Raw genomic sequence first — 27,567 nt, 5'->3', positions numbered from 1 at the left:
CACGAGCCGGGCAAGCACGCTCGTGCACGTGCCCCGGGTAGACAAGAGCCAGACCCGACTGCAAACAACCCCAAGCTTTATTACAAACAGGCTACGTGTTCCCACAAAGGCGCGTCACGACAGCATGGCCCGCTCAGCCCTCAGAGCCCCGGGCGGCTGGGCACAGGGTCCGGTTGAGGCAGGCCTGGCAGCGTGGGCGCGTGGGTAGGCAGGTCTGCTGGCCGAAGCCCACCAGCAGTCCGTTGATCTCGCCCCACAGCTCCCTGGGAGGATGGGAGCTGTCAGCGTGCAGGGAGGGAGGAAGAGGGAGGTGGGGGTGACTCTCGCCCCCCCCTCACCTGGGCAGCCACTCCTCCAGGGCCTTGCGGGTCTGCTCAGGGGACTTTGTGGTCTTCCTGGTCCACCTGAGTCGATTGGCGATTCTGTGTACGTGTGTGTCCACTGCTGCTGGGGATGGGGTGGGGTGAACCCAGGCCCCTCCCAGCCCAGATGGCCCCAGTCCAGTGCCGGAGGCTGGGACCAGGGTGGCACTGTCCTGGCCCGGGCAGGTCGGGCCAGGGTCTGTTGCCTGGCAGGGGCTGTGGCCAGGCTCGGAGGACCTCTACTCGGGGTGCAGGCCGCCGTCCCACTGCAGCCTCTCCTCTCCAGTTCCCACCCCTGCTAATTGCCCATCCCCAGACGGGGCGCACCCTGGGTTGTGGCAGCCGCACTTCCAAGTCACCCAGGGCCCAGTGTCGGGACACCTGTACGCGAGAGCCTCTGACGGGCTGACCCAGCAGGGCTTCTCCACACAGACAAGGCCAGCTGCTCACCCAGCATCGCGGCCAAGCTCAGAGGAATCAAGCGCTTGCCCAAGGCCGCCCAGCAGGTGGGCAGAGCGGACAGTCTCCCTGACTCCCGATTTGAGACTGAGGGGACGCCCCCTCCAAGGGTCCCCTGCAGGTGCCTGGCCCACCCACAAGCAGAATGCAGCAGGCTCCTGTCCGCTGGGTCCGCAGCTCCCTGGGCTCTGGCCCGTCTGGCGGGGGCAGGGCCCACCCCCCCATAGCTTGCTTCTGCTCTGCCACTCCGGACAAGCCCAAGTGTCCTCGGAGAGGCTGGCCTGGCCCTTCAGAGCTCCTCCAGGCCCCAAGCTGCACGGGAGATGGGGGTCAAGGTCTCACCCTCGCTGCCCGCGGGGCGGAAAGCAGAGCTGGCAAGGGCCTTCCCCAGGACACAGGCCTCTGGGCCGTGGTAGCGCTGGGGGCTTCCTAATCGCTCTCCTCGGCCCCGGCTGCCCCCACCCTCAAGGCTCTGCAGACGCTACTCCTCCTCCAGGCCGCTCTGCCTCACTCGGCTAAACCCTGGGACCAGGTGCCCCCAGTGCTCTGCCCCCGCCCCCCACGCCACAGTACGTGTAGCAGAGCCCCGCGCAGAGGCCTCGCACATGGGACCCAGCTCAGCCTGGAACCCCTTCCTGACCTGTTGGGGCCAGTCTTGGATGAATACAGGGGTTGGGGTCACAGGTCTTAGGGATGTGGGGAGCCAGCCCTTCCCCCCAGCATGTGCCACTCACCGATGCCTGACACGGTACCCCAGGCCACAGCCATGGCCAGGTGTGCCATCTTGGGCCCCACCCCTGGCAGAGCCACCAGCTCAGCCACAGACGCCGGGATGTCCCCTCCATAGCGCTGCCGCAGGATGGCCGTGGTCTGCTTGATGTACTTCACCTTGCTCTGGGGGGGGGGTGAACCCAGATGCGAAGGGGTGAGTGGCCTGGCCGGGGAGAACAAGGCCCGAAGGAGCCCCATGGGCACCAGAGCAGCCATCACCTGCCCAGGATGGAGAGAGGCACCTGCCCCAAGCCCCCAGGAGAGAACCAGCCCATAGGAGCAGGGAAGCCCAGCCCCCTCCCGCGTGGACGTGTGACACGTGTGGGGTCTGGCCTGGGTCACACCCCAGGCCTGGCTGGGCAAGCAGGGTCAGCCCCTCCCGGGAGTTGGGCTCAGCACCTGGCCCTTCAGGAAGGAAAGCTGAGGACTGGGGCTCCCCGGCCAGCGCCGGCCAGCTGGGTGGTTCCCATCCTGTCCGCTTCAGAGAGCTATTTAAGTCCCATCTGACGGGGCCGCAGCCCACGCCTGCCTGAAGGGAAGCACCGCCCAAGGCTGCCTTCACAGCTCCGCCCACCCCGCGAGCAAGGAGCTGGCGTAAACAAAGGGAAAGGGGTGGGCGAGGCGGGGAGGAAGGAAGGGGTGGGTAGACAGGAAAGCCTGCTGGGCTCAGGCCTGGGCCCAAAGGCTGGTGGGGTGGAGGCTGGAGGCTGCCCCACGGGCACCCACTGGCACTGCCAGCCCTCCCGCAAGTGTGTCCAGCCGCTGGCGCTCACCCTCCAGAAGCCCACCGGGTAGATGAGCGCTCCCAGCGTGCTGTCGTCTGTGCGCAGGACACTGTCCACGGTCAGGCCCCGCTCCCGCAGCCGCTGCATGGCGCCGGCGGTCACCTGGTCTTTGGTCTGGCTGGAGAGCATGAGCGACAGCAGCACCTGGTACCTCCGCACCTGCTCACACAGCGGGAAGGCTGGTGGGGGTCAGGCCCAGCCCGGCTTCCCGGGGGACAGCAGCCTCCCTCTGGCTGGTCAGGCCACGTGGGCCTGCAGGGCTGAGGCCAGCGCCTGCCTCACCATTTCCCACGAGGCTTGAGAGACTCATGGGACCCAGAGGGGCCCCCGCCTGCCAGAGGCCACCCCGGCCACCGCTGCTCCCAGAGTGATGCTGCCCCGTTCTGGGCTCGCTGTCTCAGGGCCGGGCGGGCATTGCGAGGAGCCACTCTGGGCCAGTCACGGGCAGCCGGGCACCAGGCCGACCCACCAGAGGCCCAGTGGGGTGGCCAAGCGCTCGCGCCACACATGCCTACCTCTGGGGGTGCGCTGGGGTCATAGCAGCACTCAGCTCCCAGCTGGTCCACAGGTGCGTCCTTCCCACTCCTCATGGCGCGCACGTTCGCCAGGTGCAGCCGCCAGTCCCGGGGCTCCCAGCCCGGCGCCGCAAGGGGCTCGGCGCCCGCTCCTTTCTCCCAGGCCGAGGCCTCGTAGGCCACCTTCAGTTTGCGCGCCCTCCGCGGACACCTCGCAGGCTCGGGGCGTCGCCCTCCTTCTGCAAACAGGGCCACACGGTCCCTCCACGGGGAGCCCCAGGGGAGGCGCCGCCCCGCGATCTCCCGCGCTGGGGCTGGGCGCGCCCCGGTCTCCGCCGGCGGCCGCAGGTCTGCCTGCCCCGGGCCGAGTCCCGGCAGCGACCGGGGCTCTGGGGAGGGCCGCCCCGCGCCCCTCCACCTGCCGCCGGGAAGGAGTCACGGCCGGCCGAGGCGCACTGGCTCTTCGCGCTCGCCCGGCGGCCTCCCCGCCTGCCCCCAGCTCCGCGCCCGCCGGGCACCCACGACCGCGGGTCCCTGCAGCCTCGGGGGCCCCTCCCGCCAGCCCCGCGGGGCCCGCGCGCCCCGGCCGCGGCGCCTCCGCTCCCAGAGCGGCTTCCGCGAGGGCCTCGCCGGGGTGGCCTCCGGAGGCGCGCGGCGGGGACGGGCGCCGGGGCCCGCGGGCAGCCTGGCGCCGGGGCAGGGCCCAGGGCGCGCGCGCGGCGGACCCCGGCCTGGAGCCCCCGGGGCCGCGCCTCGTCCCTGCGAGCCTCTGTGCCCGCCTCTGCTCCCGTGCCCCGGCCCGACCGCTACCTGCAGCCGCCTCTCCGCCCCGGAGCGGCGCGGCCTCCTCCCCACCGCGCTGCGGCCGGGCCCCGGGCCCCCCGCTCCGGCTGCGGGTCAGCATCCGCACGCCCACCGCGCTCATGCCGACCCCGCGGACTACACCTCCCGGCGGCCCCCGCGGCGCCGCCACGTGACGCGACGTGGCCGCGCCCTTCCGGCCTTGGGCGGCCCGGAACTACGACTCCCGGCAAGCCCCGCGCCGGGCCGCCGCCGCCGGAAGTGCAGGGGTCGCTTCCGGCGGCGCCTCGGGCCGGGGGTGTGCGGCCGTCTCGCGACCCGACCGCCGGGCGCGCGGCGGGCGGCGCGGGGTGAGGGGCTCGCGGCGCGCGGGCGGCCGACCCCGACGGGAGCGAGCGCGGAGGCGCCGGCCTGCTCCGTGCGAGGCGGCGGGGGCGGGCCCCGCACCGGGCCTCCCCGCCGCGGCCCGGCCCGGGAGCCCCGCGCGCGCCTCGGCCTCAGCCCGGCCCGCCCCGCCCGGCCCGTGCACCATGGCCAAGCCCGCCGGCAAAGACTCGGGCCTGAGGGAGAAGTTCAAGACGCTGCTGGGCCTGGGCACCCCGCGGCCGCACCCCCGGTCTGCGGAGGGCAAGCACACGGAGTTCGTCATCACCGGCGAGATCCTGAGGGTGAGCGGCCGGGGCGGGCCCGGCCGGGCGGGGGGCACCGCCTGGGCCGCGCTTGCTGCCTCCGTCCGCGGGAGGCCCGCGTCCTCGGCCCCGGAGGTCGGGTCCCGGCGGCCCGGTCCGGCCGGCCCAGTCAGTCGTGCGAGAACGTCCGCCTGGCTCGGCGTCTCCGCCGGCGGTCGGAGTCACGGCCCGCTGGTAGCTGCTGCCTCCTCTGTCCCTTGGCGCGAAGCCCCCTGCCCCGTGCGCGGCGCCTCGCCGGGGCTCTGCACGCGCCAGTTTGTCTCTCTCAACCCAAGCGTCCTGCCGGGGAAGGCGCGGGCATTACCTGCCTGAAAGAACCGTGCGGGTATCCCCCGCGCTAGAGAGGTGTCCTGAGGCCTTTGTGCAGAGAAGCCAATCCCCAGGCGCCCCCGCATAGCGCCCGCATACAGCAGACGCCTGGAGCGGGCCCATCAGAGAGGCGGGAGTGGGTCCCCGTTTGCCAGGGCTGGGGCGAGGCAGGCATGGGGACTGCTCAGAGGTACGGCGTCTCCTGCGTGGGGGATGGAGACGCCTGCGGTATAGTGTTCTGGAGACAATTCCAGAAACTACTTTGGAATTAGGGGGAGCAGCTGCAGGCTGAGTTGCACAGTTGAAATTGTTAAAATGGTGAATTTTATCTGGAAAACAAAGCAGTCAGGAACAATTGTTCTCTGGGGCGGCCTTTGGGGACACCTGAGCAGAGGGAACTGCTGACTGCAGGCTGGAAGGCGGTCGGGGTCTTGAGGCCTCCTTCCCTTCTGACTCTTCATCTCTCCAGGAACTCAGCATCGAGTGTGGTCTCAACAATCGCATCCGAACGATAGGGCAGATCTGTGAAGTTGCAAAAACTAAGAAATTTGAAGAGGTGGGTGTGCCCCGCTGGAGCTCAGCCTGGCCGTCTGGGAGCAAGGCTGACCCCCGACTGCCTTCAGGGCGCACCGCTTCAGGGAAACTTGACCCCCTGGATATTGGGGGAGTGTTAGAAAGGCCCCAAGCATACTCTGAAGGGTCCCAGGACAGTTGGTGGTGATCTGTAGAGACGCGCCCTTGTCCGCTGAGGTCTGGGGGAAGGGATGCCGGGAAACGGCAGGAGGGAGGGTGCTGCGGGGCTGTCTCGGTAGCTTTTGGGAGCAGTGTCTGCTGCTCTGTCGAGCTGCCCCCCAGATGGGGTGTGCCTACATGCCTGGCGTTTTCAGGCTTGCTCCTGACGATGTGGACTGAGTCCCGGGGGCAGGGCTGCGGGGAGGGCACCTCCAGGGCTCACCTCTGGCTTTCCCACGACTTGGGAGGGAATGTGGGCCTCGTACCCAGCAGTGAGACCTGCGAAGTGAGAGCACCCACGCGCCCCACGCGTGTCCATACGAGCCCCTGCGTGGCAGCTGGGTGGCGTGGAGGCCGGCCCTCTGTGAGGTGCCCGTGGGCACGAAAGGGGAGCTGCTGCCCTGTGGACGGGTGGGTTGGGTAGGAGGCTGGGTAGCCCGCAGACAGCGCGTGCAGCCTCGGCTGCACCCCTGCAGGTAATAAGAAAGGGTCAGAGAAGGACGTTCTGGAGTATCCATAGGTGGCCGGGATGTAGGCAAGACGTGGTCTGGAGATCGTACTGTACTAGGGCTCTTGGTAGCTGGGAGCCCTCAGACTTGGGGGGCGGGCCCCGGCAGCTGCACCAGTGCAGGCCCTGGAGCAGCGCGTCCGAGTCAGCACCTGCGCTGCTGTGTCTGCCCGCGGCGCCGCTCCCTGACCACCATCCCTCCCCGCCGGAGCAGCACGCGGTGGAGGCGCTCTGGAAGGCCGTCGCGGACCTGCTGCAGCCGGAGCGGCCGCCGGAGGCCCGGCACGCGGTGCTGGCCCTGCTCAAGGCCATCGTGCAGGGGCAGGTGAGCGCAGCTGTGCGGCGGGATGGCCCGAGCAGGCGCCGGAGCCCCACTTCCTCACGGCGCCTCTGCCTCTGGGATGGCTCGGGCATCATGGGGTCACGGGACCTGTGTGCGCGGGTGATCCCTTCCCTTGCCCCGCTGACCACAGTGCCCCCCCACGCTCCCCTCCCCCTCCCGCCAAGCACCTGCCCACGCACCGGCCGCTGTGGTCTCTGCCACTCCAGGATGCCCGCCTCTCCACCTTCCCGAAGGCTCCATCCTCCTGGCCCAGCCCGCCGCCCCCGCACGCCACGGCTGCCGGGAGAGGGCCGCCCGCTCCCCACATGGCCTCCCCTCGCCCTCCACACCTGTCCACAGCGAGCGCTGGTCCCGTTCCTTGCCCCAGCTGCTGGGGTGTACCCGGTGTGCCCCGCCCCCCACAGCCTGTCGTGCGGGAAGGGGCGGATGCTGGCGGGAGTAGTGGCTGGGAGCCCGGGCGGGGGTCCTGGGCGGACGCCGCTCACCCGTGCTCTGTCTGCAGGGCGACCGCCTGGGCATCCTCCGGGCCCTCTTCTTCAGGGTCATCAGGGACTACCCCTCCAACGAGGACCTCCACGAGCGGCTGGAAGTGTTCAAGGCGCTCACAGACAACGGGAGGCACATCACCTACTTGGAGGAAGAGCTGGGTGGGTGCCGCCTGGGTGTGCGGTTTCCCGGCCAGGGCGAGCAGATGTAACGCGGGGCCAGGAGCAGCGTGGCCCTGGCCTGGTCTGCAGAGGGCGCCATGCTGTGCCCAGCGGCTCCTGTCCCTGGGCCTAGGCACGTCGGCCGCCTTAGTCTCAGGGGAGCTCGCAGGCCCTGCAGGGGCCTGGGCAGTGGGCCCGGCCGGCATTGCGGGAAGGGCAGTTCTGTCATCCGGGCCATGTGCTACTGAGCCGGTGTCGAGGGCGCCCTGCTGCTGTCGCCTCACCAGCCCAGGGCCCGTCCCGCCCCCTTTTACTGGCCACCTTCCCGTCGTCCCGAAGGTGAGAGCTCTGCCAGCCTGAGGTGCCCATGTGGGAGTGAGAATTGGCAGCTGGCCCTGGCCATCCTATCCTGCTGGTCAGCCTGGCCCGGCTTTCAGCGCAGAGGGTCGGAGCTGACGGGAGCTGTCGTCAGGTTTTCTGGCGGAGGTTGCCGGCCTGTGGCCAAGCTTTGCTGGTGCTTCTGTTGAGCTGCCGGGTGGGCGCCCAGGGCTTGCTCTGGTGCTGCTCCTCAGCCGGCCGGGGCACCACATGTCCCACCATAAGCTGCCTTGGCTGGGATCCTTTGGTGTAGCGGGGCGGGGATGCAAGTCCCTGGTGTGCTTTTGGGGCTCCCTGGGGAGGCATGGGGACCAATGAAGGGGTCCCAGTGCCGCTTTTCCAGGGAGAGCACCAAGGCACACCGCTCTCCTCTCCCCCAGCCGAGTTTGTCCTGCAGTGGATGGATGTTGGCCTGTCCTCGGAGTTCCTCTTGGTGCTCGTGAACCTGGTCAAGTTCAACAGCTGTTACTTGGACGAGCACATCTCGGCAATGGTGAAGTAAGCACTGTGCCTTTCCTCCAGGGCGCCCGCCGCTCGGTCCTTTGGCTCGGGGTGACAGTGGCGTGGACGCCGCTCTCCGAGGGGTGTCCTAAGGCTGGCTCTGGCGCCTGGTTCCCGGTGGAATCCCTGCATCCCGTTTGTTTCTTTTACGTCTGTCTTTGGCAAATGCTGCGAGCCCGTGGAGGCAGGGCCTGGCCTCGTGCTGCCCGCCAGGCACCAGCATGCAGCTGTGGAGGGGGCTCTGGGGCGGCAGGGGGCGCGCAGACCCCGGCTTTGCAGAGGAACCGCACAGCGGGGCAAAGCCATCCGCCTCTGGAAGCCCCCAGCCGACTCTGGCGCTTCGTTTGCAGCATGATCTGCCTGCTGTGTGTCCAGACCGTGTCTTCCGTGGACATAGAGGTCAGCAGCCGGGCTCTGCGAGAGGCCCCCTTCGTGTACCTCTGGGGTGTTGAACAGGGCAGGGCCAAGGCCCTGGGCTCAGGGACCGGGCCCTGTGTGCTTCCTGTGGGTGGGTGCCCTGGCGGGCGGCTCGGCCTCCAGCCGCCAGAGTGTCCTGTGAGGAAGGGCGTGCTGGCCCCCGTCCCGGGCCTCGGTCTGGATGCCTTGGGTCCACAGCGACCAGAGGTGGGGTGCCCCCGGCACGCGTGCCTTCTCCCAGCCCAAGGAGGCTGAGTCGGCCGGTCCCTGCAGGGGGCAGGAGAGACTGGGCTGACACTGCCCTGTCTGCGCCGCCAGGTATCGCTGCAGGTGCTGGACGCCGTGGTCTGCTACAACCGCCTGCCTGCCGAGAGCCTCCCGCTCTTCCTCGTCACGCTCTGCCGCACCGTGAACGTCAAGGAGCTCTGCGAGCCCTGCTGGAAGGTGCCCCGGGCACAGCCCACAGCCTTTCCCCGTTACACCAGGCACGCCCCCAGGGCGAGGGCCTTGGTGTCTTCCACGTGCGGCTGTCAGGTCCTGGGTGTCCACGGGGCGGCCTGTCCAAGGGACTCAGTGGTGTTTCCTTGCTTGGAGCTGGGCTCGGGGTCCCGGAGGCCTCTGGGGAGGTGGTGCTGGGGTGGGGCGGGGCGGGGCTGGGTGCGGCCCACCTGAGGTGCTGCCTCTGTCCCAGCTGATGCGTAACCTCCTGGGCACCCACCTGGGCCACAGTGCCATCTGCAACATGTGCCGCGTCATGGAGGACAGGTGCGTGTGCGGCCTGTGCCGGCCCGGCTCCCGCTCCAGTCCCCTGCTGTCGGCGAGGCTGGCACGCCTGCCCCCTCTGCACCACGCCCGCCCCATCCGGGGCCTGTCCCTCTGCATGGCCTCCCTGCCAGGCCTATGTCCTCTGCTCGTGTTGGCCTCGCTCCCGCTTTGGTGCTGTGCCCCGGCCTTCCTCCTCGCCCCCTGAAGTGACAGGAGGGCCACGAGCTGAGAGCGCGTCTCCCCCGCTTCCCTCACGCCCTGGCCTCCCCCGCCTTGGTCAGCGGGCAGCTACTGCAGGGGTCACTCAGATCATGGCCTTGGCTGCTGCCCCCTGCCCCCAAATGGCCCTTAAATACGGGGGGCTCTGGGAAGATCTTCAGGAGCTTGGGTCACCCCTGCTCACACTCCCTCTCTGGGGATACCCACAGAGCGTACATGGAGGACGCCCCGCTGCTAAGGGGAGCCGTGTTCTTTGTCGGCATGGCGCTCTGGGGGGCCCACCGACTCTATTCCCTTAAGAACTCCCCGACATCAGTGTTGCCGTCGTTCTACGAGGTAACCCGCTGTCCGAGCTGGCAGGAGCAGCGGCCCCAGCCCGGTGGGAGGGTGGGTGCGCCACTTGCTCCCGGGGCTGCGGCCAGGGGCCCGGACTCCGAGTTAGCGGTCAGGCCGGGTGTGCGGGAGCCGTGCGGGAGGGCCCAGGCCGGAGCACGGTGCTTCCTCACGAGTGCGCCTGCGCGCTCTGTTTCAGGCCATGACCTGCCCCAACGAGGTGGTGTCCTACGAGATCGTCCTTTCCATCACCAGGCTCGTTAAGAAGTACAGGCGGGAGCTGCAGGCTGTGACGTGGGACATCCTGCTGCGCATCATGGAGCGCCTGCTGCAGCAGCTGCAGGTGGGCGTGGGGCGGGTCTCAGGGTCCCTGGCCTCCAGCCGGGCCCTGCCCTGGGATGTGGGCTGAGGGGCGGCCCACCCAGCCCCATGGCTTCCGGCTCCCTGTGCACTCAGGCCCTCCTGGCAGCAATCCACTTTTTGGATGGTGCCCTCAGCCCTTGGAGGGCTCTCGGGTTGGTTGCCCAGTAGGACTAGGTAGCGGGTGGGCAGGGGTAAGGCTGGTGGGGACGGTGACGGCAGGGTAGACGACGGGCCAGGTTGTCTCCATGGGCTGTAAGTGGGCCCGGAAGACGGGTCCCTGCAGCGTCTGGGATGCTCGCCGTGGCGTAGCTTGGGAGGGCAGAGTTGACCCCGACAGGCCCCACAGAGGAGATGTGCCCACTTCTGGCCCCGGCTCAGGGCTGGGTCTGTGAGGGACTTGGGTAATGGGGGTGGCCTGGACAGCAGGAGGAAGCGCAGCAGGCCGTGGGGCCTAGGTGATGGACTGTGCTGTTCTCACAGACTAGCTGGCCAGGGGGTGCCTCTTGTTGGAGCCCTGGTGCAGCAGGCCTCGCTGTGCCCCCACATCCAGGCCAGTGGGGGTTGTGTGCATCCAGCGGTGGGGGCCCGGAGGCTGTCTGGAGCCTTCAAGGGGCGGGAAGGCTCACCTGTGTGACCACACCTTGGTGCCTCAGTGCCTGGACAGCCCGGAGCTCAGGGCCATTGTCCACGATCTGCTCACCACGGTGGAGGAGTTGTGTGACCAGAACGAGTTCCACGGCTCACAGGAGAGATACTTTGAGCTCGTTGAGAGATGTGCGGACCAGAGGCCGGTAAGGCCGGGTGCCTGGTGGGGCCTTGGGTGGGCGTGCCCTAGCCATGTGGATCTGAGGCAGCTTTTCTGGAGTTTGAAACTTGGGGCCTGCTGGGATTCGGGCTCCAGCTGGAACGTCACCGGGCATGGCAGAACCTGAGGGCCGAGTCTGCCTCTGCCCGTGGTGCAGCCGGTCCTCCTGGGAGACACACTCGGCTGCGTGTGAGGCCTGGGCCCGGGCTTTGAGGCTCCTGGTGGCCCCGACAGTCTGTGTGTGGGCACCAGGCTCTTGGGCCTGCAGCATGTCTTCCAGGGAACCCTCCGGAAGGTGGAACAGCTCACGGTGCAGGTTTTTTTTCCTGCTGACAGGAGTCATCCCTTCTGAACCTGATCACCTACAGAGCTCAGTCCATCCACCCCGCCAAGGACGGCTGGATCCGCAGCCTACAGGCGCTGATGGAGAGGTTCTTCAGGTGGGCGCAGGGTCGGCGTGGCCCACAGCCACTGCTCTGTGCTCCCCCCGCCCCGGCTGGGCACTGGGGGCTGGCCCTTTCCTTTCTGCAGCTTGAGGGGGTGGCCCTGTGGGGGTGTGGGCCAGCCTCAGGCCTTGGCTGCCCAGAGGGGCCGCCCCGAGGTTGTGGCCTCTGTGCCGGGCCCCAGTCCTTGGTTTGGATGTCCAAAACCATTTGTGCCTGGGGGACAAATCCACTCAGCCTCACCCTGGGACAGACCTGGGCACAGGGTGGCGGGGGGCCGCGGGGCACACGGGTGCCCCCACTAGCAGGTGCATTCCTGTCCCCAGGAGCGAGTGCCGCAGCGCTGTGCGGATCAAGGCGTTGGATGTGCTGTCTTTCGTGCTGCTCATCAACCGGCAGTTCTATGAGGTGTGTCCAGGTGCGCCGGGTCCACACACGCTTCTGGAGATGTCCAGACCCGGGCTGGGCCTGGGCACTTGGCCGGCTGCCAGGAGGACACAGTGCCTAGCCTGGGGACCCCAGCCTCGGGGTACCCCGCCTCTCTGTAGTCACACTCGCCTGCTGCATCCGGCAGTGCCTGGCCCTGCGGGAGCGCATGTGCCCCAGTGCCTCGCAGGGAGCTGCCTTGGGCTCTGGTCTCCTGCGCTGGCCTTTCAGCTCCCTCGCAGCCTCCTGCCTCTGGGACCTGGTGCCCCGCATCCCTTTTCCAGTGTCTCGGTTCCCTGGAAGCCCACCCTTCGAGGTGAGCTCAGTGCTGCTTTTTCCAGGAAGCCGCTCTGGGTCTTTGGGTCTTTCACGCAGCTCAGTCTCTGTTCCCTGCTCCTGCTTTGGGCGAGCACACGCTGCCCCGTCACAGCGGCCCCCGTAGCGTCAGGTACAAGGTCCTCTACCCTGGTGTGCACACCGCCTCTCGCGGGAGCGTCCTGAGTGATTTTCATGACGCAGCAGGCCTGTCCCCGGCTGCCTCGTGTCCTGGTTCCTGCAGGGCGGTGCAGGGGGCCTGGCCCCCGTCCTCTGGCGCTGCCGCCGCCCTAGCCACGGCCCTGCTGCCGTTCCCAGGGCCTTGGCCAACACCCCGGCGGAAGCTGACCTCGCCCCTCTGTGCTTGGCGCAGGAGGAGCTCATCAACTCCGTGGTCATCTCGCAGCTCTCCCACATCCCTGAGGACAGGGACCCCCAGGTGCGGAAGCTGGCTACTCAGCTGCTGGTGGACCTGGCTGAGGGCTGCCACACGCACCACTTCAACAGCCTGCTGGACATCATCGAGAAGGTGGGCCGGGCGGCCTGCAGCCAGGTGTCCTCAGCCCCTGCCCCATCACAGAGGTGCCCGCGGAGCGTGGCTGCGTCCACCCCGAGAACCCAGACTGCGGCCCTGCGTGGCCAGCGCCTCTGCGGTTTTGCCGCGCCGCGGCTTCCCAGGGGTCTCTGGCGTGGGAGCCCCCTTCTGAGGAAGTCTGAGACCTGAGGGCGGGGTCTGAGCGCGGCCTCTCCCTTCAAGGTGATCGCCCGCTCGCTCTCGCCACCCCCCGAGCTGGAGGAGCGGGACGTGGCTGCCTACTCGGCCTCCCTGGAGGATGTGAAGACGGCGGTCCTGGGGCTCCTGGTCATCCTCCAGGTGTGCTCTCTGCGGCGGCGCCACCCGTGTCCCTGCGGGTGGGTGGGCGGAGCCAGAGGGGCCCCAGCTCTCCCCGGGAGGTGCTGAGGGACTGCCGCGCTTCCCGGTTCTGCTGGGTTGGTGCACTCCTGCTCGCTGAGAGGTGACTCCCGAGCCGTGACTCCCCACTGCCACTGCGGACCCCTGAGGCCTCCCCCCGTGCCTGCCGGCGCCCTACTCGTTGCCCCAGCCCTTGCGGCAGCTTCTGCCCTGTGGACCACGGGCCTCCCCCGCCACATTTGTCCTGCTTGTCCTCTGTGCCCCCACCCGTTGGCCTTCTCCCCTCTTGTGACTGAGCGGCCGGCCACGTACCCCGGAACCCCACGGCAGAGCGGGAAGGGGTGGGCCGCTACAGCGGCCGCCACACCAACCGCCTTGGCCTTGCGGGGCACAGGGAGCCGGGAGGGGCTGAGGAGAGAGCCGGGTGCTGTCTCCCCCCATGCTGCGCAGTGGCACCCGTGCCCGGGACACAAGCAGCCACGACTGAGGAGCCAGCGGCCTGGTGGCGGGCAGGGCCTCGAGTATCCCGCAGCGCCGGTCCGCGCGTGACCTCTCCTTGCGTCGCCTGAGAGGGAGAGGCGCTTTCCCAAACGCTGTGTCTTTTTGAGGGACAAGTGCTGCTTCTCAAGCGCTGGCAGCTCTTCTTCGAGGCTCAGCGCTCACAGGAGGGGCCTCGTCTGCACCGCAGCCCCCCACGCCCGCTCGCCGGCAGCACCAAGGGCGCAGCCGGGCCCACCTTGCCTGGCTGGCGGGAGGAGCAGGCCTGGCCCGCCTGTCACCTGTGCCTGGCATGTCTGCCCGGGCCTCGTGGCTCCACGGTGCGGGGAGTGTGCTGTGGGCGTGGCGGCGCGTGGCCCGCTGGGTGGCGCTTTGGACCTGCGGCTTGAGGGGCCGTCTTGGCTCCTGGTCTCCGGCCCCAGGCTGCCGGCTGAGAGTCCTGCCCTGTGCCTGCGCCCTCACGGTGACCACACATGCTCCTCCAGACCAAGCTCTACGCCCTGCCTGCCGGCCACGCCACCCGCGTCTACGAGATGCTGGTCGGCCACCTGCAGCTGCACTACGTGCACAGCTACACCCTGCCTGTTGCCAGCAGCATCCGGCTGCGGGTGAGCGGGCCGGCGGGGGCAGCAGCCTGTGGGCCTGGTCACTGCCTCCCTATGTGGGGGTGGCGCGAGGTGGGGGTGCTGCTAGAACAGAGGTCCTCCTGCCGGGCATCCCCTGTCTCTGGGAGCCGGGGGAGCAGCCGGTGTGCCTCGGGGGAGGGATGGAGGGAGGGATTGTGTCCCGAGGAGCCGGCTCTGCGGCCCACGGTGCTGCCAGCCTGGGAGCTAGGCCCTGTCCCTGCTCCTGAGGATGTGTGCTGCCCTCGCAGGCCTTCGACTTCCTGCTGCTGCTGCGCGCGGACTCACTGCACCGCCTGGGCCTGCCCAGCAAGGACGGACTCGTGCGCTTCAGCCCCTACTGCCTCTGCGACTCCGCGTGCGTGTGCGCGCCGGTGGGGCGGGACCTGCGGGGCAGGCAGGGCCTCTGAAGGGGTCCCGAGGGTGCCGGCAGCGCCCGTCGGTGCTGGGTCCCGGGTCTGTGCTTGCAGCGGGCTTCCTCTTGCATCCACAGGGAGCCTGAGCGGGGCCCTGAGAAGAAGACCAGTGGCCCCCTGTCGCCTCCCACCGGGCCTCCCAGCCCCGCGACGCCGGGCCCGGCTGTGCGACTGGCCTCCCTGCCGTACTCCCTGCTGTTCCGTGTGCTGCTGTGGTGCTTGAAGCAGGTGCGGCGCTGGCCTGGCGCTGGGCAGGCTGGGCGCGGCAGGGCCCGGTGCCAGTCCCCTGTGCTAGCAGTTCCGGGAGGCCGTGGGTCTGCAGGCCCGGGTGGGGCTTTGCTGATCGGCCCGCAGAGTGGGAGCCAGGGCAGCGTCCCGGGAGACCGAGCTGCACAGGGTGAGGGGTAGGCCTGCCTGGGAAGGATCGTGCAGGAAGGGCTGAGGGGGAGGGTCAGCCCTCATCGCAGCCCCCACTGGGCAGGTGAGGTCAGTCTTGCAAGGAAGGGAGGTCTGGGCAGCAAGAGCAGGCAGAGGCTGCTGGGCCTGGGTGGTGAGTCCTGTGATAGCTGGGCCACCCGCGGGGAGAGGGCGTGGGTCCGTCTGCTGATGGGGCAGTGAGAGAGAGTGGGGTGGTCAGCTGGGGTGCAAGAGGTGGGCAGCCGGGGGTAGACGACAGGAGCCTGGTGGGGACGCAGGATGGAGGGGAGGCGCAGGACAGGGTGCTTGGCTCCGGCCTTCCACTGAGGGGGTGGCTGGAGCTTCCTGGGGGCTCCAGTCCACGGGGAGGGCCCTGGGCCTCGCAGCCGTGGCTGCGCTCACCGCTGGTGGGTGGTGGCCTGGAGGAGCCTGGAGCAGGGACCAACGCTGGTGCCGTGCCTAGGAGAGGGGTCTCAGGTCCACCCTGAGCTTGCACCTTGCTCCTGGGGTGTGGTCAGCCCTGCCCCGGCCTCCTTCCTTCAGGAGACCGACTGGAAGGTGCTGAAGCTGGTGCTGAGCAAGCTGCCTGAGGCGCTGCGCTACAAGGTCCTCATCTTCACCTCACCCTGCAGCGTGGACCAGCTGTCCTCTGCCCTCTGCGCCATGGTGAGCCACCTGTCTCCAGGGCCGCAGCGTAGCCCGCCCTCCCGACCCCGAGTGCTGGGGGAGGCTTGCTGTGGGGCGCTCCCCTTCCCAGCGGGACGCCTGTGACACACACATCTGTTGCTCCCCGTGGGCGGCGGGGGGTGGCCTTCCGTGTCTCTGGAGAGGGTGCCATAGGCCAGAGAAGAAGCAGGCGGGCCCCTGGACCCTGGCCTTCCTGCAGCTGGGTCTCCGCCCTCTGGCTCGTGAGTCCTCCGGCCCCAGCGCCTGCCCTGGCAGCCGGCTGGTCTTCACTGTGGCCTCGCTGTCAGCTTTCAGTTCCCAAGACTCTCGAGCGGCTGCGAGGCACCCCGGAAGGCTTCTCCAGAACTGACCTGCACTTGGCCGTGGTCCCCGTACTGACGGCCTTGATCTCCTACCACGGCTACTTGGACAAGGCCAGGCAGGTGCGGGCCGCTGCCGGGAGCCTGGGCCCGGGAGGCCTCCCCTCACTGGGGCGGTTGCACTGGGTGGGTGAGAGGCTCTGCTTCCCGCTGTGGCGCACCCCAGGCCGGCTTCCCTGTTCTCCGGCCACCTGTTTGGGAGCCCAGCGTCTCCTCGCGCTGGCCTCGCCCTGGCCCTGCCCCAGCCCTGGCGTCAGGCAGGGCCAGGTGGCTTGGTGGGGCTGGGTCTTCCATAGTGGCAGGGCGGCCAGTGAGGGCCCAGCTCGCCACCTGTGTGGCTGCCTTTACCCTGAGGACCTGGATGCATATGGCCTGTCGGAGCCCTGGACCCCTCACTGTCCCCACTCCACCGGGCCTTCCCGCCCACCTGGCCAGCTCGCGCTCTCCCTGGGCTCTGCTGGCATCTCCTCAGTGGCGCCTCAGGGTGGGCATCCCAGACTGCAGGTTCCCTGAGGCCCTCAAGGCCCCTGATGTAGCCTGAGTGGGGTTGCAGGAAGCCCCACTGGAGGAGGGAGCTCCTCCCTCCTGCAAGAGCCCCCTGGCGGTTAGGGGGGCTGTGGCCTGAGCCAGCCCTGGTCAGCGTGGGCCTTGCAGCCTGGACGCGGGAAGAATCTGCTCTTAAAGTGATGCCAGCCCCTGGGCCCCCGGGACCAAGGGAGTGAGGGTCCAGCAGCCCCCATCCAGCAGCTGTCCAGTTGGTGCAGGTGGGGTCTGCACTGGTGACCTTGCCCCCTGGTGCCCAGGAACAAGGCAGCCGGCCTCCCTCAGCCTCCTCTAGGGAGCACCATGGCCCTGGACGCGGGGGAGGCCGGCGGCCCTGGCTGAGGTTGTGTGTGGTCCACAGCGGGAGATGGTGTACTGCCTGGAGCAAGGCCTCATCTTCCGCTGCGCCAGCCAGTGCGTGGTGGCGCTAGCCATCTGCAGCGTGGAGATGCCCGACATCATGGTCAAGGCGCTGCCCGTGCTGGTGGTGAAGCTCACGCACATCTCCGCCACGGCCAGCATGGCCATCCCCCTGCTGGAGTTCTTGTCCAGTAAGTTTGCCGGGTGGGCCTGCCCGAGAGAGCCCGCGTGACCTGCCCGCGCCTTCCATGCCCTGCCCCCCGCCGCGGGCCGGTGTCCTCTGCTGTCTCGGCCCTGCCTCTCCTCAGCTGCGTGGGCAGTTCCCATGGGCTGAGGCACAGCCCGGGGCTCGGCAGGGGCAGGGTGGGCAGGGTGGGCGGCCTCGCGTGGCCCGTGGCCCTCCCCCCCATCTTGTACATGATTCAAACGCTGAATACCCCTGTGGGCTGGCGCGGTGCATGTCAGACCCCCTGGGCTGGGCCCTGCAGGCATGGAGCAGCGTCGCGCCATCCGCAGCGCCCTGGGTCAGGTGGCTGCAGCGCTGCTGGGGCTGATGGCGCCTCACGGCCGTCCCCTCTCGCAGCTCTGGCCAGGCTGCCGCACCTCTACAGGAACTTCGCGGCCGAGCAGTACGCCAGCGTGTTTGCCATCGCCCTGCCCTACACCAACCCCTCCAAGTGAGTACCGCCTCTGCCCGCCCCGCCTGCCGCCAGGTCCGCCCAGTCTCAGGCTCTGCTCGCGGGAGGCCTGGCCTCGGGGCAGAAGTCAGCTGGGGGGCGGGGGGGGGTGGTCCTGGCCTGGGCCTTGACCTCGGCCTCCACACGTCCCGTCCCCTTGTCCGCGCAGGTTCAACCAGTACATCGTGTGCCTGGCCCACCACGTCATCGCCATGTGGTTCATCAGGTGCCGCCTGCCCTTCCGCAAGGACTTCGTCCCCTTCATCACCAAGGTGGGTGGCCGCTGCTGCGAGGGGCGGGGCCGCTGGGCCTGGCAGGGCTGCAGGCGCAAGGGGGCCCGATGCCTGGAGACGGGCCCTCAGCCTGGCCCGGGTCCGCCGTCCTGCAGGGCCTGCGCTCCAACGTTCTCATGTCCTTCGACGACACCCCCGAGAAGGACAGCTTCAGAGCCCGGAGCACCAGTCTCAACGAGAGGCCCAAGAGGTGCGGCGTGTGGGTGCTGCCCCCACAGGGGTGAGGTGGGGCCTGGCGCCCCTGGCCAGCAGTGGAGAGACGCGTGGCTGCGGCTGCGCCTCTGCGGGCCGAGGCGGCCCGGGGCCCCGAGCTGCAGGCAGGGCAGGCTCTGGGAGGGCCCCCAGCCCCCCATTTGGCTGGAGGGTTCCGGCACGGCTGCCCCTGTGCTAGAGGGACCAAGCCCGGTGGCGAGGGCAGGCAGTGGCAGTCAGGGTGCCGCCACCGGGCATCTGGGTCGCTCTGACCCTGGGCTGGACTGGGTTGCCTCGGGCAGCTGTGGCTCCTGAGAAGCCTGGTGCCTGGCCCTGACGGGGAGGAGCCCGCTGTCGCCACCCCGCAACCCCGCAGCCCACGAGCCCAGCTCTGGCCAGGCTGCCTCCCCGCTTGCCCCCATCGCACCCTGGGGACGTGCTCTCTGGCCATCAGGGCCGTGCTGGCCAGGCCTGGGAGGATCTGGCCAGGCCCCGTGTTGTCCGCATTTCATCCCAGTGCCCGCCCCCCCCCCCACCCCAACCCCCGCCTCCTGCCTCCTGCCCAAGTTTTGTTCGGCCTTCCCTAGCTGGGGGCACGGCATTTTCCAGAGTGACCGAGTCAGTGTGGCCTACATGTGAACGCTGCCCCTCAGGCCCTTGGTGGCTGGGGGCCAGGGCCTTGAGCGCAGAACTGGCATTGTCCAGGAGGCCCGCAGCCCCGGCCCGAGGCTTGGCGCCTTCGCCCACCTGGCCTCTGCGGGGGCGGCCCCTGGTCGGCACAGCCTGGAACCTGCCGTGGGGGCGACCCACGTTTTATTTGCACTAATGTTTCGGTGTCGTGCGTGAGACCTTACTTTTTCTCGGTCGTGTTCACAAGATGTATTTTCATGCGTTTTGTTTTCTGTTTCTCCCCCCGCTCACTGGCCTCTGGCATGGTCTTGTCCGCCTCGCCCTGGGGCTCTCGTCCTAACCCTGTGGCCCGTGGCCCCCTCCTCCCTCCACGGCTTGCTCTCCCTCTGGGAGCCGGGCTCTCTGGGGCTTGGGGCTGCCTTCCTCACCTGGTAGTTTGAGGGTAGCCAGGCCCCCCAAACAAGGCCTGAACAACTCCCCACCCGTGAAAGAACTCAAGGAGAGCTCTGCAGCCGAGGCCTTCCGGTGCCGCAGCGTCAGTGTGTCTGAACACGCGGCCCGCAGGTAGTGGCTCTGTCGGGCTGGCCCGTGAGGCGGCGCTGCCAGGCGGGGCGCCGGGTGGAGGGGCATGGGGCGCCTGCATGACCTGTAGCTGCCTGCCCCTCCTGGGCCGCAGCCGGCTGAGGCCGCCCTGCCGAGCCGGCCCTCGGCCCAGGGGAGCCTGGTGGCGAGGGGGGAAGTTTGCATTCTGTCCAGCCATGCGGGGGGCGGGCTGGCTGGGCAGCCGCTCTGGGAAGGCAGCCTTCCCCCGGCCAGGGGTCTTGGCGGTGGGGCCCGGCCCGGTGGGGTGTTCGTGGATCTCGGTGGGCTGTCTGGTGGAGCTTGCTCCGGGAAGGGTCTGCCTCCTGCTGCAGCTGCGAGGGGCAGGGACGCTGCGGGGGGCAGCGGGCGGGCCAGTCATTGCCTGCCCGGTAGGTGCAGGTGGGGGCTGCAGGGCTGGGGCTCGTGCCGACCACACGGCTGCTCGCAGCAGGCTGCCTGTCCCCGCCCCGGAAGCGAGCTGGTCCTCCCTCGCTGACACCGAGAGGGGGCTGGGCCTCGGGCTGGACTCGGCCGGGCCGGGGCGGGGCAGGACCTGGTCACCGAGGCGCCCTCCTCAGTGCCTTTCTGGCCGCTTCTTTGCTGTGAGTGATGTTAACAAGGCAAAGGGGCTGTGACGGTCACCTCAGGGCCAGACCTCGGAGCCCCTTCCCCGGGTGAGCTCGGCGGCCTCGACTCCCCGGCCCAAGCGTGGGGTGGACTGCGCCTGCAGCCCAGCCTGGGCCCGGCCGCGATGGCGGCGCCCCGGGGCAGAATGCAATCTTCGAGCGTGACCGTGGTCTCTACGTCTGCATGACTCCGCTGCCCCGCCACGCGCCGCCCCAGCTCCCCTGCGCTTGGTGACGGGGTCCTGCCCTTCTCCTGAGCCCCTGCTCTGCGGGGCGGGCCGGGGGCGCTCCTCAGCTCCCCGCTCCTCCTCGGGCGCGGTGTGGTCTGCTGGGTGTGCAGAGCTGGGCCTGGCCCTGCCGTGGCCCGGTGCAGGTGAGCCGGTCCCGCCAGCTGCCTGACCGCGAGGCCGCTCCTCCGCAGGATACACACGTCCCTCACCAGCGCCAGCCTGGGGTCTGCGGACGAGAGCTCCGTGGCCCAGGCCGACGACAGCCTGAAGAACCTCCACCTGGAGCTCACGGAGACGTGTCTGGACATGATGGCCCGATACGTGTTCTCCAACTTCACGGCGGTGCCCAAGAGGTGCGGGCCGGGCCTGCTCAGGGGGCGGCCATGCGGGGCTTGCTCGGCGGCAGCGGGTGGGCCGCGTTGCCCGGGGTGGGGCCGGGCGGGGGCCCTTGGGCTGCCTCCCCCTCTCGAGCACTGCGCTGCCTGCCTGCCCCCCCCCCCCCCCCCCCCCCCCCCCGTGCGGGCCCGCGCAGGCCGACGTTGAGCGCTTGCAGGTCCCCGGTGGGAGAGTTCCTTCTGGCCGGCGGCAGGACCAAGACTTGGCTGGTCGGGAATAAACTGGTCACCGTGACAACCAGTGTGGGCACCGGAACCCGCTCCCTGCTGGGCCTGGACTCGGGCGAGCTGCAGGGCAACCCGGACCTGAGGTGACTCCCCTCCCCCACCCCGTCTGGCCTCGACGGTGGCCGTCATGGCCAGGCCTGGGGCGCCGTCCTGGAGCCCGCGGGCTCCCTCATCGCCTGTGTGGGCCTGTGTCCTCAGCTCCGACCCCGGCGCACGTGTGCGCCACACGAAGGAGGCGCCAGCCAAGCTGGAGTCCCAGGCTGGGCAGCAGGTGGGCCGCGGGGCCCGGGACCGGGTGCGCTCCATGTCCGGTGAGCCTCTGCCCGCCCGCGCCGCACCGTGCCTGTGGGTCCCTGCGTCGGGAGGCCCCTGGGGGCCAGGGGACGGGGTTACTCAGGCCTGGCTCAGGCGGAGTACCTGGGGTGTGGTCTAGGCTTCAGTGTGGGGGGCTGCCTTGCGTGAAGGGGGCTGGCCGGCGTGGGGGGGAGCCCTCAGCAGCCCTGCCCCACCTCCCCCTGTGCTCTGCTTCTGCCCAAGACCCTGCCACCCTGGGTCCCCCGAGGCGGCCCTCGTGTGCCAGGCCTGCAAGGCTCAAGCAGCCTCCCATTTGGGCTGCGGCTGGCATGGATTCTGGCCCCCCAACCCTGGGTGGCACGGCTGGGGCCGGGCAGTGGCCTGGCGTGGGGCTGGCAGTGGCCACCAGTCTCCGGCCTTCTCCTCAGGGGGCCACGGCCTTCGAGTTGGTGCCCTGGACGCCCCAGCTTCCCACTTCCCCTGCGGCCCCACTTCCCCGGGATCACAGACCGTGCCAGCCAGCCGGCCCGAAGTGCCCGAGGGCTCCCCGCATCCAGCGCGGAGGAAGACAAACCTGGCGGCCTACGTGCCCCTGCTGACCCAGGGCTGGGCAGAGATCCTGGTCCGCAGGCCCACAGGTACTGGGAGGGCGGGCAGGCAGGCTTGGCTTGGGCCGGAGGAGTGGGAGGTGCCTGCTGAGCACAGGGCGGGTTCCTCCTGCCCCAGGGCTGGGCCCAGCCGGGCGCAGGGCGCTCCCTCAAGGGCCTGGCTCCTCGGGGCTGTCCCTGCACATCCAGTTCTGACCCCTCTTCTCTGGACGCCGTCGGACGGGCTCCTCGCCCCCCACTCAAGTCCCCCCTCTCCGGCCTGGGGTTAGGCCTTCAGCGAGTGGATTTGGGGTATAGCTCAGCCCAGGGAGTTGCAGACAGACAGGACTTCGGGGGTGGGCCCTGGTGGGAGAAGCCTGGGGGTTGGCCCACAGAGGTGTGAGTGCCGGGGCTGGGGTGCCAAGGCTCCTCGTGGGTGAGTGGGGAGAGCTGGGAGGGCCCAGGTGGGCCAGGAGGAGGCGCCTGAGGGGGAGCATGGTGCCCATGCAGCCAGCTGGGGGCTTGGGCCTTGGGGAGCGTCCAGCAGGGCCCACCTGGGGACTCGGCCACTTTGAGATGCCAGCACTGCCCCCGTGTGGCCGGAGCTGGGAAGTCTGGCTGGGCGCCTGCCCACCGTCTCTCCCTGCCCAGGGCGTGCCTGAGGGGTCTGCCCTGGACAGCCCTGAGCCGACTCTGGGCGCTGCCACCCCCCCAGGGAACACCAGCTGGCTGATGAGTTTGGAGAACCCGCTGAGCCCCTTCTCCTCGGACATCGACAACATGCCCCTGCAGGAGTTGTCCAACGCCCTCATGGCCGCCGAGCGCTTCAAGGAGCGGCGCGACACGGCCCTGTACAAGTCGCTGTCCATGCCCGCCGCTGGCTCTGCCAAGCCGCCCCCGCCCCCGCGCTCCAACACAGGTGAGCGGCCGCCTGCCCACCCGCTGGCCTCCCAGAGACGCCTTCCAGAGGGCCGGGTGTGCCGCCCGCAGGCCGCTGCGGCCGGCAGAGTGTCCACCAGCGCCTGGCGTGGGCCTGGGCAGGAGCCGCCCTCCCGGCCGCCACAGACCCTGGCTCGCCTCTGCCCCACGGCCGCTCCCGCGCCGCCCCCGGCCCGCCGGCCCCTCCCTCCTCTCCAGGCGCGGGGTCTGCGCGGCGCTAGCGCCTCCCTCTGCTGCGCCACCTGGCCTGACTCCCCCTGACCGGCCGCTCGCGTGGTCTCCCTTGCAGTGGCCTCTCTCTCCTCCCTGTGCCAGTCCAGGTGCCGAGGACGGCTGCACAGGAGCATTTCCTGGGCAGGTACTGGACCGTGTCTGTACGGACCGCGGTGCCTCTGCAGAGCCCCGCTCTGCTTCGCAGGCGCTGCCACCGCGTCGCACCCGGCACCCTCGCGGCTGAGCCGTTCCGCCTCCGGGGGCCCGGCCGCCTCGCGCGAGGACGTCCCTTCGCCTTTGCTTTTCTGGGACCCGCTTTGCCACGCGCCGGTCCCGAGCGCCTGGGCCTCCTGCGCCTCTGCGGACTGAGCGGGCAACTTCGGGCCGCTGAGCCGCAGGTGCCGGCAGGGGACAGCTGTTTGGGGGCGAGCTTGGCCCCAGGGCTCAGCTGAGCTTGACCTTCCCTGGCCTTTGGTGTCTGATTGGCTTTATGAACCCCAAAATTGGCTGCCCCGTCTGGGGGCCCTGCCCCAGACCCGGCAGGGTGAGGCCTGCATGGCGCTCCCACCGCGGGGCCGGCCGGGCAGCAGTGGGCGCTGGGCACTGCTGGGCTGCGTGTGCCAGGCTGTGCTCCCCCGCCCGTCCTGATGCTGGCCCAGGAGATGCTGCTTTGGGGTTGCACCCCCCTTTGTGCCTGGCTCCAGCGCGTGGGCTCGGCAGGTGCACCCCCGCCTCCAGGGACCGGCTCGAGCCCACGCCGACGCAGGGACCGGCCACCTCTGCCATGCTGGCCTTGGGTGACAGCAGCGTCTGCCTCTGACCAGACTGTCTGAGGTGCCCAGCTCTTCCCAAGTTGAGGCCCGTCCTCGCAGCCACCCTACTCTGGCCTCCTGCTGGGCCAGAGGAGCAGGGGGCTGCTCCTGTGCACACGGGGTGGGCGGGGGTAGATGGAGGATGCAGACGCCCCTCAGTCCGACCCCTGGGGCTGAGTAGGGGCCCCCAACACACCTGCTCCCCGGTCACAGGGCATGATGGCCAAGAGTCGCAGGCCAGGAGGGCCTTGGGCGAGGCTCTGCTGGGACTGTTGTCAGCCTTGCGCGGCCCCAGGGGTCAAGCCAGCACCCAGCAGCCCCCATTGTCCTCCCAGACTCTGCTGTGGTCCTGGAGGAGGGAAACGCTGGCGGGGTGCACCTGGCCGCTGAGCCCCCGGACCTGGAGGACTTTGAGGCCACCCCAGGCGTGGACAGGCGCGAGCGTGCCACGGATTACAGCAGGGTGGGTGCGGCTGGGGCTGGGGTGCACCCCTCTGGACTCAGGGACCAGGGCCTAAGTCGCAGAGCCCCCCAGGAGGAGGGGGGAAGCATGGTGGGCGAGCCAGCTGCTCGGCCTCGGGGGGCTGGCGTGTGTGCACCTCCCCCATCCGCCTCCGCATGCGGGGGCCGGCATCTGCTCGGTGCCGGCAGCCAGGCCCCGGGAGGGCTGACCGCGGGCCGGCTTTGCAGTCCTCGTCGACCTCCAGCCAGGAGGAGAAGTCGTTCCGCGGGGAGGAGCCGGCAGCCGGGGGGATCCCCATCGAGCGGGCCGTGTCCTCTGAGGGAGCCCGGCCCACTGCAGACCTCGCCTTCCAGCCCTCGCAGCCCCTGAGCAAGTCCAGCTCCTCGCCGGAACTGCAGAGCCTGCAGGACGTCCTCGGGGACCCCGGGGACAAGGCTGACCTCGGCCGGCTGAGCCCCGAGGCCAAAGCCCGGTCACAGTCCGGGACCCTGGACGGGGAAAGCGCCTCCTGGTCAGCCTCGGGGGCAGACGGCCAGGGCCTGGGCCCACCCCAGCCCGAGGGCCCCTCGCCTGCCAGCTGCCCCCGCTCCCCCAGCGGCCTGCGGCCCCGAGGCTACACCATCTCCGACTCGGCCCCGTCCCGCAGGGGCAAGAGGGTGGAGCGGGATGCCCTAAAGAGCAGAGCCGGGGCCGCCAACGCCGAGAAGGTGCCCGGCATCAACCCCAGGTGAGCCCGGCTTCCTGACTGCGCCTGTGGCCCTTGGCCCCGGGGCCACGGCGGGAGCTGCCTCCTGCAGCGCTGCCCCCCCCCCCCCCCCCGCCTCCCCGTCCTCACCGGCTCCCTCCACAGCTTCGTGTTCCTGCAGCTCTACCACTCGCCCTTCTTCGGGGATGAGTCCAACAAGCCGATCCTTCTGCCCAACGAGGTGTGCAGCTGCCCCTGTGGGCCCCCACGCGGGGTCTCCCTGGAGCCCGGGTGGGGGGCATGGTGGGGTACCCTGGTCTGCCCCCGCCGCAGGGCTCCAGCCTGCGCTCTCTGCGGAAGCCCTTCCCCTGCCTGATGGGGAGCGGCCTCCCGCGCGGGGCGTCTGTGGGCCGGGGCCGGTCTCTGCCCGGGCTCAGACAGGCTCTGGCTCCAGACCTTCGAGCGGTCCGTGCAGCTCCTCGACCAGATCCCGTCCTACGACACGCACAAGATCGCCGTCCTGTACGTGGGCGAAGGCCAGGTGAGGCCGCGCCGGCAGCGCCTGTCTGGGGCTGGGGTGGGCCTCCTGGTCTCCCTGAGCTCAGTCACTGCTTGGGCCCCCCGGGGCATCCTGGCTGGGAGCGGGTGCAGAGGCGCTGGCCACGTCTGGGAGGCCGGGAAGGCGCTGGGCACGTCTGGGAGGCCGGGAAGGTGACCGGTGAGCCGGGGGCAGGAAGGGGGTGCTGAGTGTGGGGGGGAGCACCCTTGGCAGGAGCAGCCAGCCAGGCCGGGGCCCCTCAGGGAGCGCAGGCGGGGGCGGGGCAGTCGGGCAGTGGTCGGGCTGGCGGCGGGGGGCCTGGGCTGCAGAATTGGGGCGAGGGGTCAGGGCCGTCCCTCGCGGCAAGCCCGGGCCCTCGGACCCAGCAGGTGCCAGGGCGCCCTCCCCCCACAGAGCAGCAGCGAGCTCGCCATCCTGTCCAACGAGCACGGCTCCTACCGGTACACGGAGTTCCTGACGGGGCTGGGCCGGCTCATCGAGCTCAAGGACTGCCAGCCCGACAAGGTGTACCTGGGCGGCCTGGACGTGTGCGGCGAGGACGGCCAGTTCACCTACTGCTGGCACGATGACATCATGCAAGGTGCCCGGCGGTGCCTGCCCGGGGGGTGTCCCGCCCAGCCCCAGCCCGGCGCTGCTCACACCTCGCCCGCCCGCAGCGGTCTTCCACATCGCCACGCTGATGCCCACCAAGGACGGGGACCGGCAGCGCTGCGACAAGAAGCGCCACCTGGGCAACGACCTCGTGTCCATCGTCTACAACGACTCTGGCGAGGACTTCAAGCTGGGCACCATCAAGGTGAGGCCGGCGGGCGGGTGCAGGACGCCGGGGTCAGCCAGGTGGCCACACGGGTGCGCCCACAGCCTGGGGTGAGGACGGTGCTGCCCGTCGGCAGAGCAGGCGACGTGGCCTGGCCGCTCCCGCGAGGAGCGTCTGCTGCATGGTCTCGAGCTCTGGGGCCCGGCGCGAGGGGGGACCTAGCGGCTCGCAGTTGGGCGTCACCCTGTAGCGTGAGCGCTTGCCTGGGAGCCCTGCGGAGCGCACGGTGCGGGCCTTGTGACTTGGGGGTGGGGGGCTGCGCCTGCCGGTGCCGAGAGCAAGGTGTGCCTGCGCACGTCCGGGCACCAGGGAGGGCCCGAGGAGCAGGGGCAGCTCTCGAGTCACCGGGGAGTGAGGGGCACGGGGTGGGGGGGTGCTGCGGGGCACGGGTGTGGGCCCAGCTCGGGCAGCCGCTGCGGGGGGCGGGGGGATGCAGAGGGAGGGGGGCGCGGGCAGGCCCTGGGGGACCTGCTGTGCTCTGCTCCGGCAGGGCCAGTTCAACTTCGTGCACGTGATCATCACCCCCCTGGACTACGAGTGCAACCTGGTGTCGCTGCAGTGCAGGAAAGGTGAGGCCCGGCTGGGCGCCCGCGGGCTTGGGCCGAGCCGCAGCTGAGCCGCAGCTGAGCCCTGTGTCTCCCCAGACATGGAGGGCCTCGTGGACACCAGCGTGGCCAAGATTGTGTCTGACCGGAACCTGCCCTTCGTGGCCCGCCAGATGGCCTTGCACGCCAACGTGAGTGACGGGCGAGGCAGGGGCGGGTGGGGCAGGCGGCGGCCCCAGGGGCGCCCGGGGCTCACGTGCCACCCTCCCGGCAGATGGCCTCCCAGGTGCACCACAGCCGCTCCAACCCCACCGACGTCTATCCCTCCAAGTGGATCGCCCGCCTGCGCCACATCAAGCGGCTGCGCCAGCGGGTAGGGGGTGGCCCGGGCCAGGGGGGCCGTGCTGCCCTGGCTGCCCGCCCACGCCCAACACCCACTCGCCCTCAGGTGCGCGAGGAGGCCCACTACGCACACCCCAGCCTGCCCTTGGTGCACCTGCCGGGCCACGCCAAGGCACCGGCGCAGGCCCCAGCCGAGCCCACGCTCGCCCACGAGACCGGCCAGCGCAGGCGCCTCATCTCCTCTGTGGACGACTTCACGGAGTTCGTGTGAGCCGCCCGCCTCCCCCGGCCTGCCCGCCCCGCGCCCCGCGCCGCCGACCCGTGCGGATGGAATAAAGGAGCCGCGCGGCCGGGCCCGCCCCGGCACTCAGACTCGGCCGCTGCTCAGCCAACACGTTTATTGGACTTCGTCAGTCGGGGTGGGGTGCTGGGGAGCGGCGGCTGCACCCACAGACACGGTCAGGCTGGGCCTCGCAGCCCCGTCCCGGGAGCCAGCCCCCGGGGGGGCGTCTTTGCCTCGCTCCTTGCTCAGCCCTGCGCCAGCAGCCTTTGGTCCCAGGGCTGTCCCGGGGCAGGTGTTGGGGGGCGGCCAGTGCTACTGTCCGGGGTGTCCCTGGGCTGTGAGGGACAGCAAGCCCCGCCCGAGCGAAACTTGAGGACGTACAAAAATATATACATTTCCAGACCCTTATAAGTTACAGGCGCTACAGACTCCGCGCGTTGCTCTGAGGGGGGAGGGGGGGCAATAACTTAGGG

General features: G+C 70.0%; 2 protein-coding genes across 11 annotated transcripts; one reads left to right on the top strand and one right to left on the bottom strand.

The window, feature by feature from the left end:
- Positions 1-74: 74 nt before the first annotated feature.
- Positions 75-3,968, bottom strand: NTHL1 (nth like DNA glycosylase 1). Of its 2 annotated transcripts, XM_084250926.1 has the most exons (6): positions 3,703-3,968; positions 2,893-3,131; positions 2,366-2,536; positions 1,556-1,715; positions 339-444; positions 75-263 (listed from the first exon to the last, which is right to left on the bottom strand). In XM_084250926.1, exons 1-6 carry the CDS (start codon positions 3,815-3,817, stop codon positions 134-136), a joined length of 921 nt encoding a protein of 306 aa, XP_084107052.1. In that variant the 5' UTR covers positions 3,818-3,968; the 3' UTR covers positions 75-133. The 2 variants fall into 2 exon arrangements, with proteins under 2 accessions (XP_084107052.1, XP_084107053.1); XM_084250927.1 differs by lacking the exon at positions 1,556-1,715.
- A 255-nt stretch (positions 3,969-4,223) lies between these two features.
- TSC2 (TSC complex subunit 2) lies at positions 4,224-27,143 on the top strand (the record flags this gene model as incomplete). Of its 9 annotated transcripts, XM_084250677.1 has the most annotated exons (41): positions 4,224-4,361; positions 5,161-5,247; positions 6,146-6,256; positions 6,777-6,921; positions 7,680-7,797; positions 8,151-8,199; positions 8,536-8,661; positions 8,909-8,982; positions 9,411-9,537; positions 9,734-9,877; positions 10,551-10,688; positions 11,039-11,142; positions 11,472-11,553; positions 12,260-12,415; positions 12,644-12,760; positions 13,783-13,905; positions 14,172-14,278; positions 14,414-14,564; positions 15,297-15,419; positions 15,728-15,862; positions 16,704-16,893; positions 17,286-17,379; positions 17,549-17,651; positions 17,768-17,862; positions 18,930-19,058; positions 20,124-20,285; positions 20,486-20,638; positions 20,754-20,866; positions 21,278-21,487; positions 22,152-22,355; positions 22,665-22,733; positions 23,736-23,863; positions 24,091-24,590; positions 24,714-24,791; positions 24,990-25,089; positions 25,501-25,687; positions 25,764-25,903; positions 26,415-26,493; positions 26,569-26,660; positions 26,744-26,842; positions 26,918-27,143. In XM_084250677.1, 41 exons carry the CDS (start codon positions 4,224-4,226, stop codon positions 27,080-27,082), a joined length of 5,445 nt encoding a protein of 1,814 aa, XP_084106803.1. In that variant the 3' UTR covers positions 27,083-27,143. The 9 variants fall into 9 exon arrangements, with proteins under 9 accessions (XP_084106803.1, XP_084106807.1, XP_084106808.1 ...); XM_084250681.1 differs by lacking the exon at positions 18,930-19,058 and having other exon boundaries at positions 24,714-24,789; positions 25,003-25,089; XM_084250682.1 differs by lacking the exon at positions 18,930-19,058 and having other exon boundaries at positions 26,756-26,842.
- Positions 27,144-27,567: the final 424 nt, after the last annotated feature.

This window comes from Talpa europaea (genome assembly GCF_964194135.1).
Source record: "Talpa europaea genome assembly, chromosome: 12".
Lineage (NCBI taxonomy): Eukaryota > Metazoa > Chordata > Mammalia > Eulipotyphla > Talpidae > Talpa > Talpa europaea.
The sequence above is the reverse complement of the archived record's forward strand: the minus strand, read 5'-3'. Positions and strand labels throughout refer to the sequence as shown.

Bases quoted from the DNA above. Each gene is read 5' to 3' on its own strand.
- NTHL1 (XM_084250926.1), bottom strand. From the start codon at position 3,817: ATGAGCGCGGTGGGCGTGCGGATGCTGACCCGCAGCCGGAGCGGGGGG. The intron at 1,716-2,365 runs GTGAGCGCCAGC...CCCCCCCCCCAG, and splicing joins ACCCGGTGGGCTTCTGGAGG to AGCAAGGTGAAGTACATCAA. The intron at 264-338 runs GTGAGGGGGGGG...CCATCCTCCCAG, and splicing joins CTGGAGGAGTGGCTGCCCAG to GGAGCTGTGGGGCGAGATCA.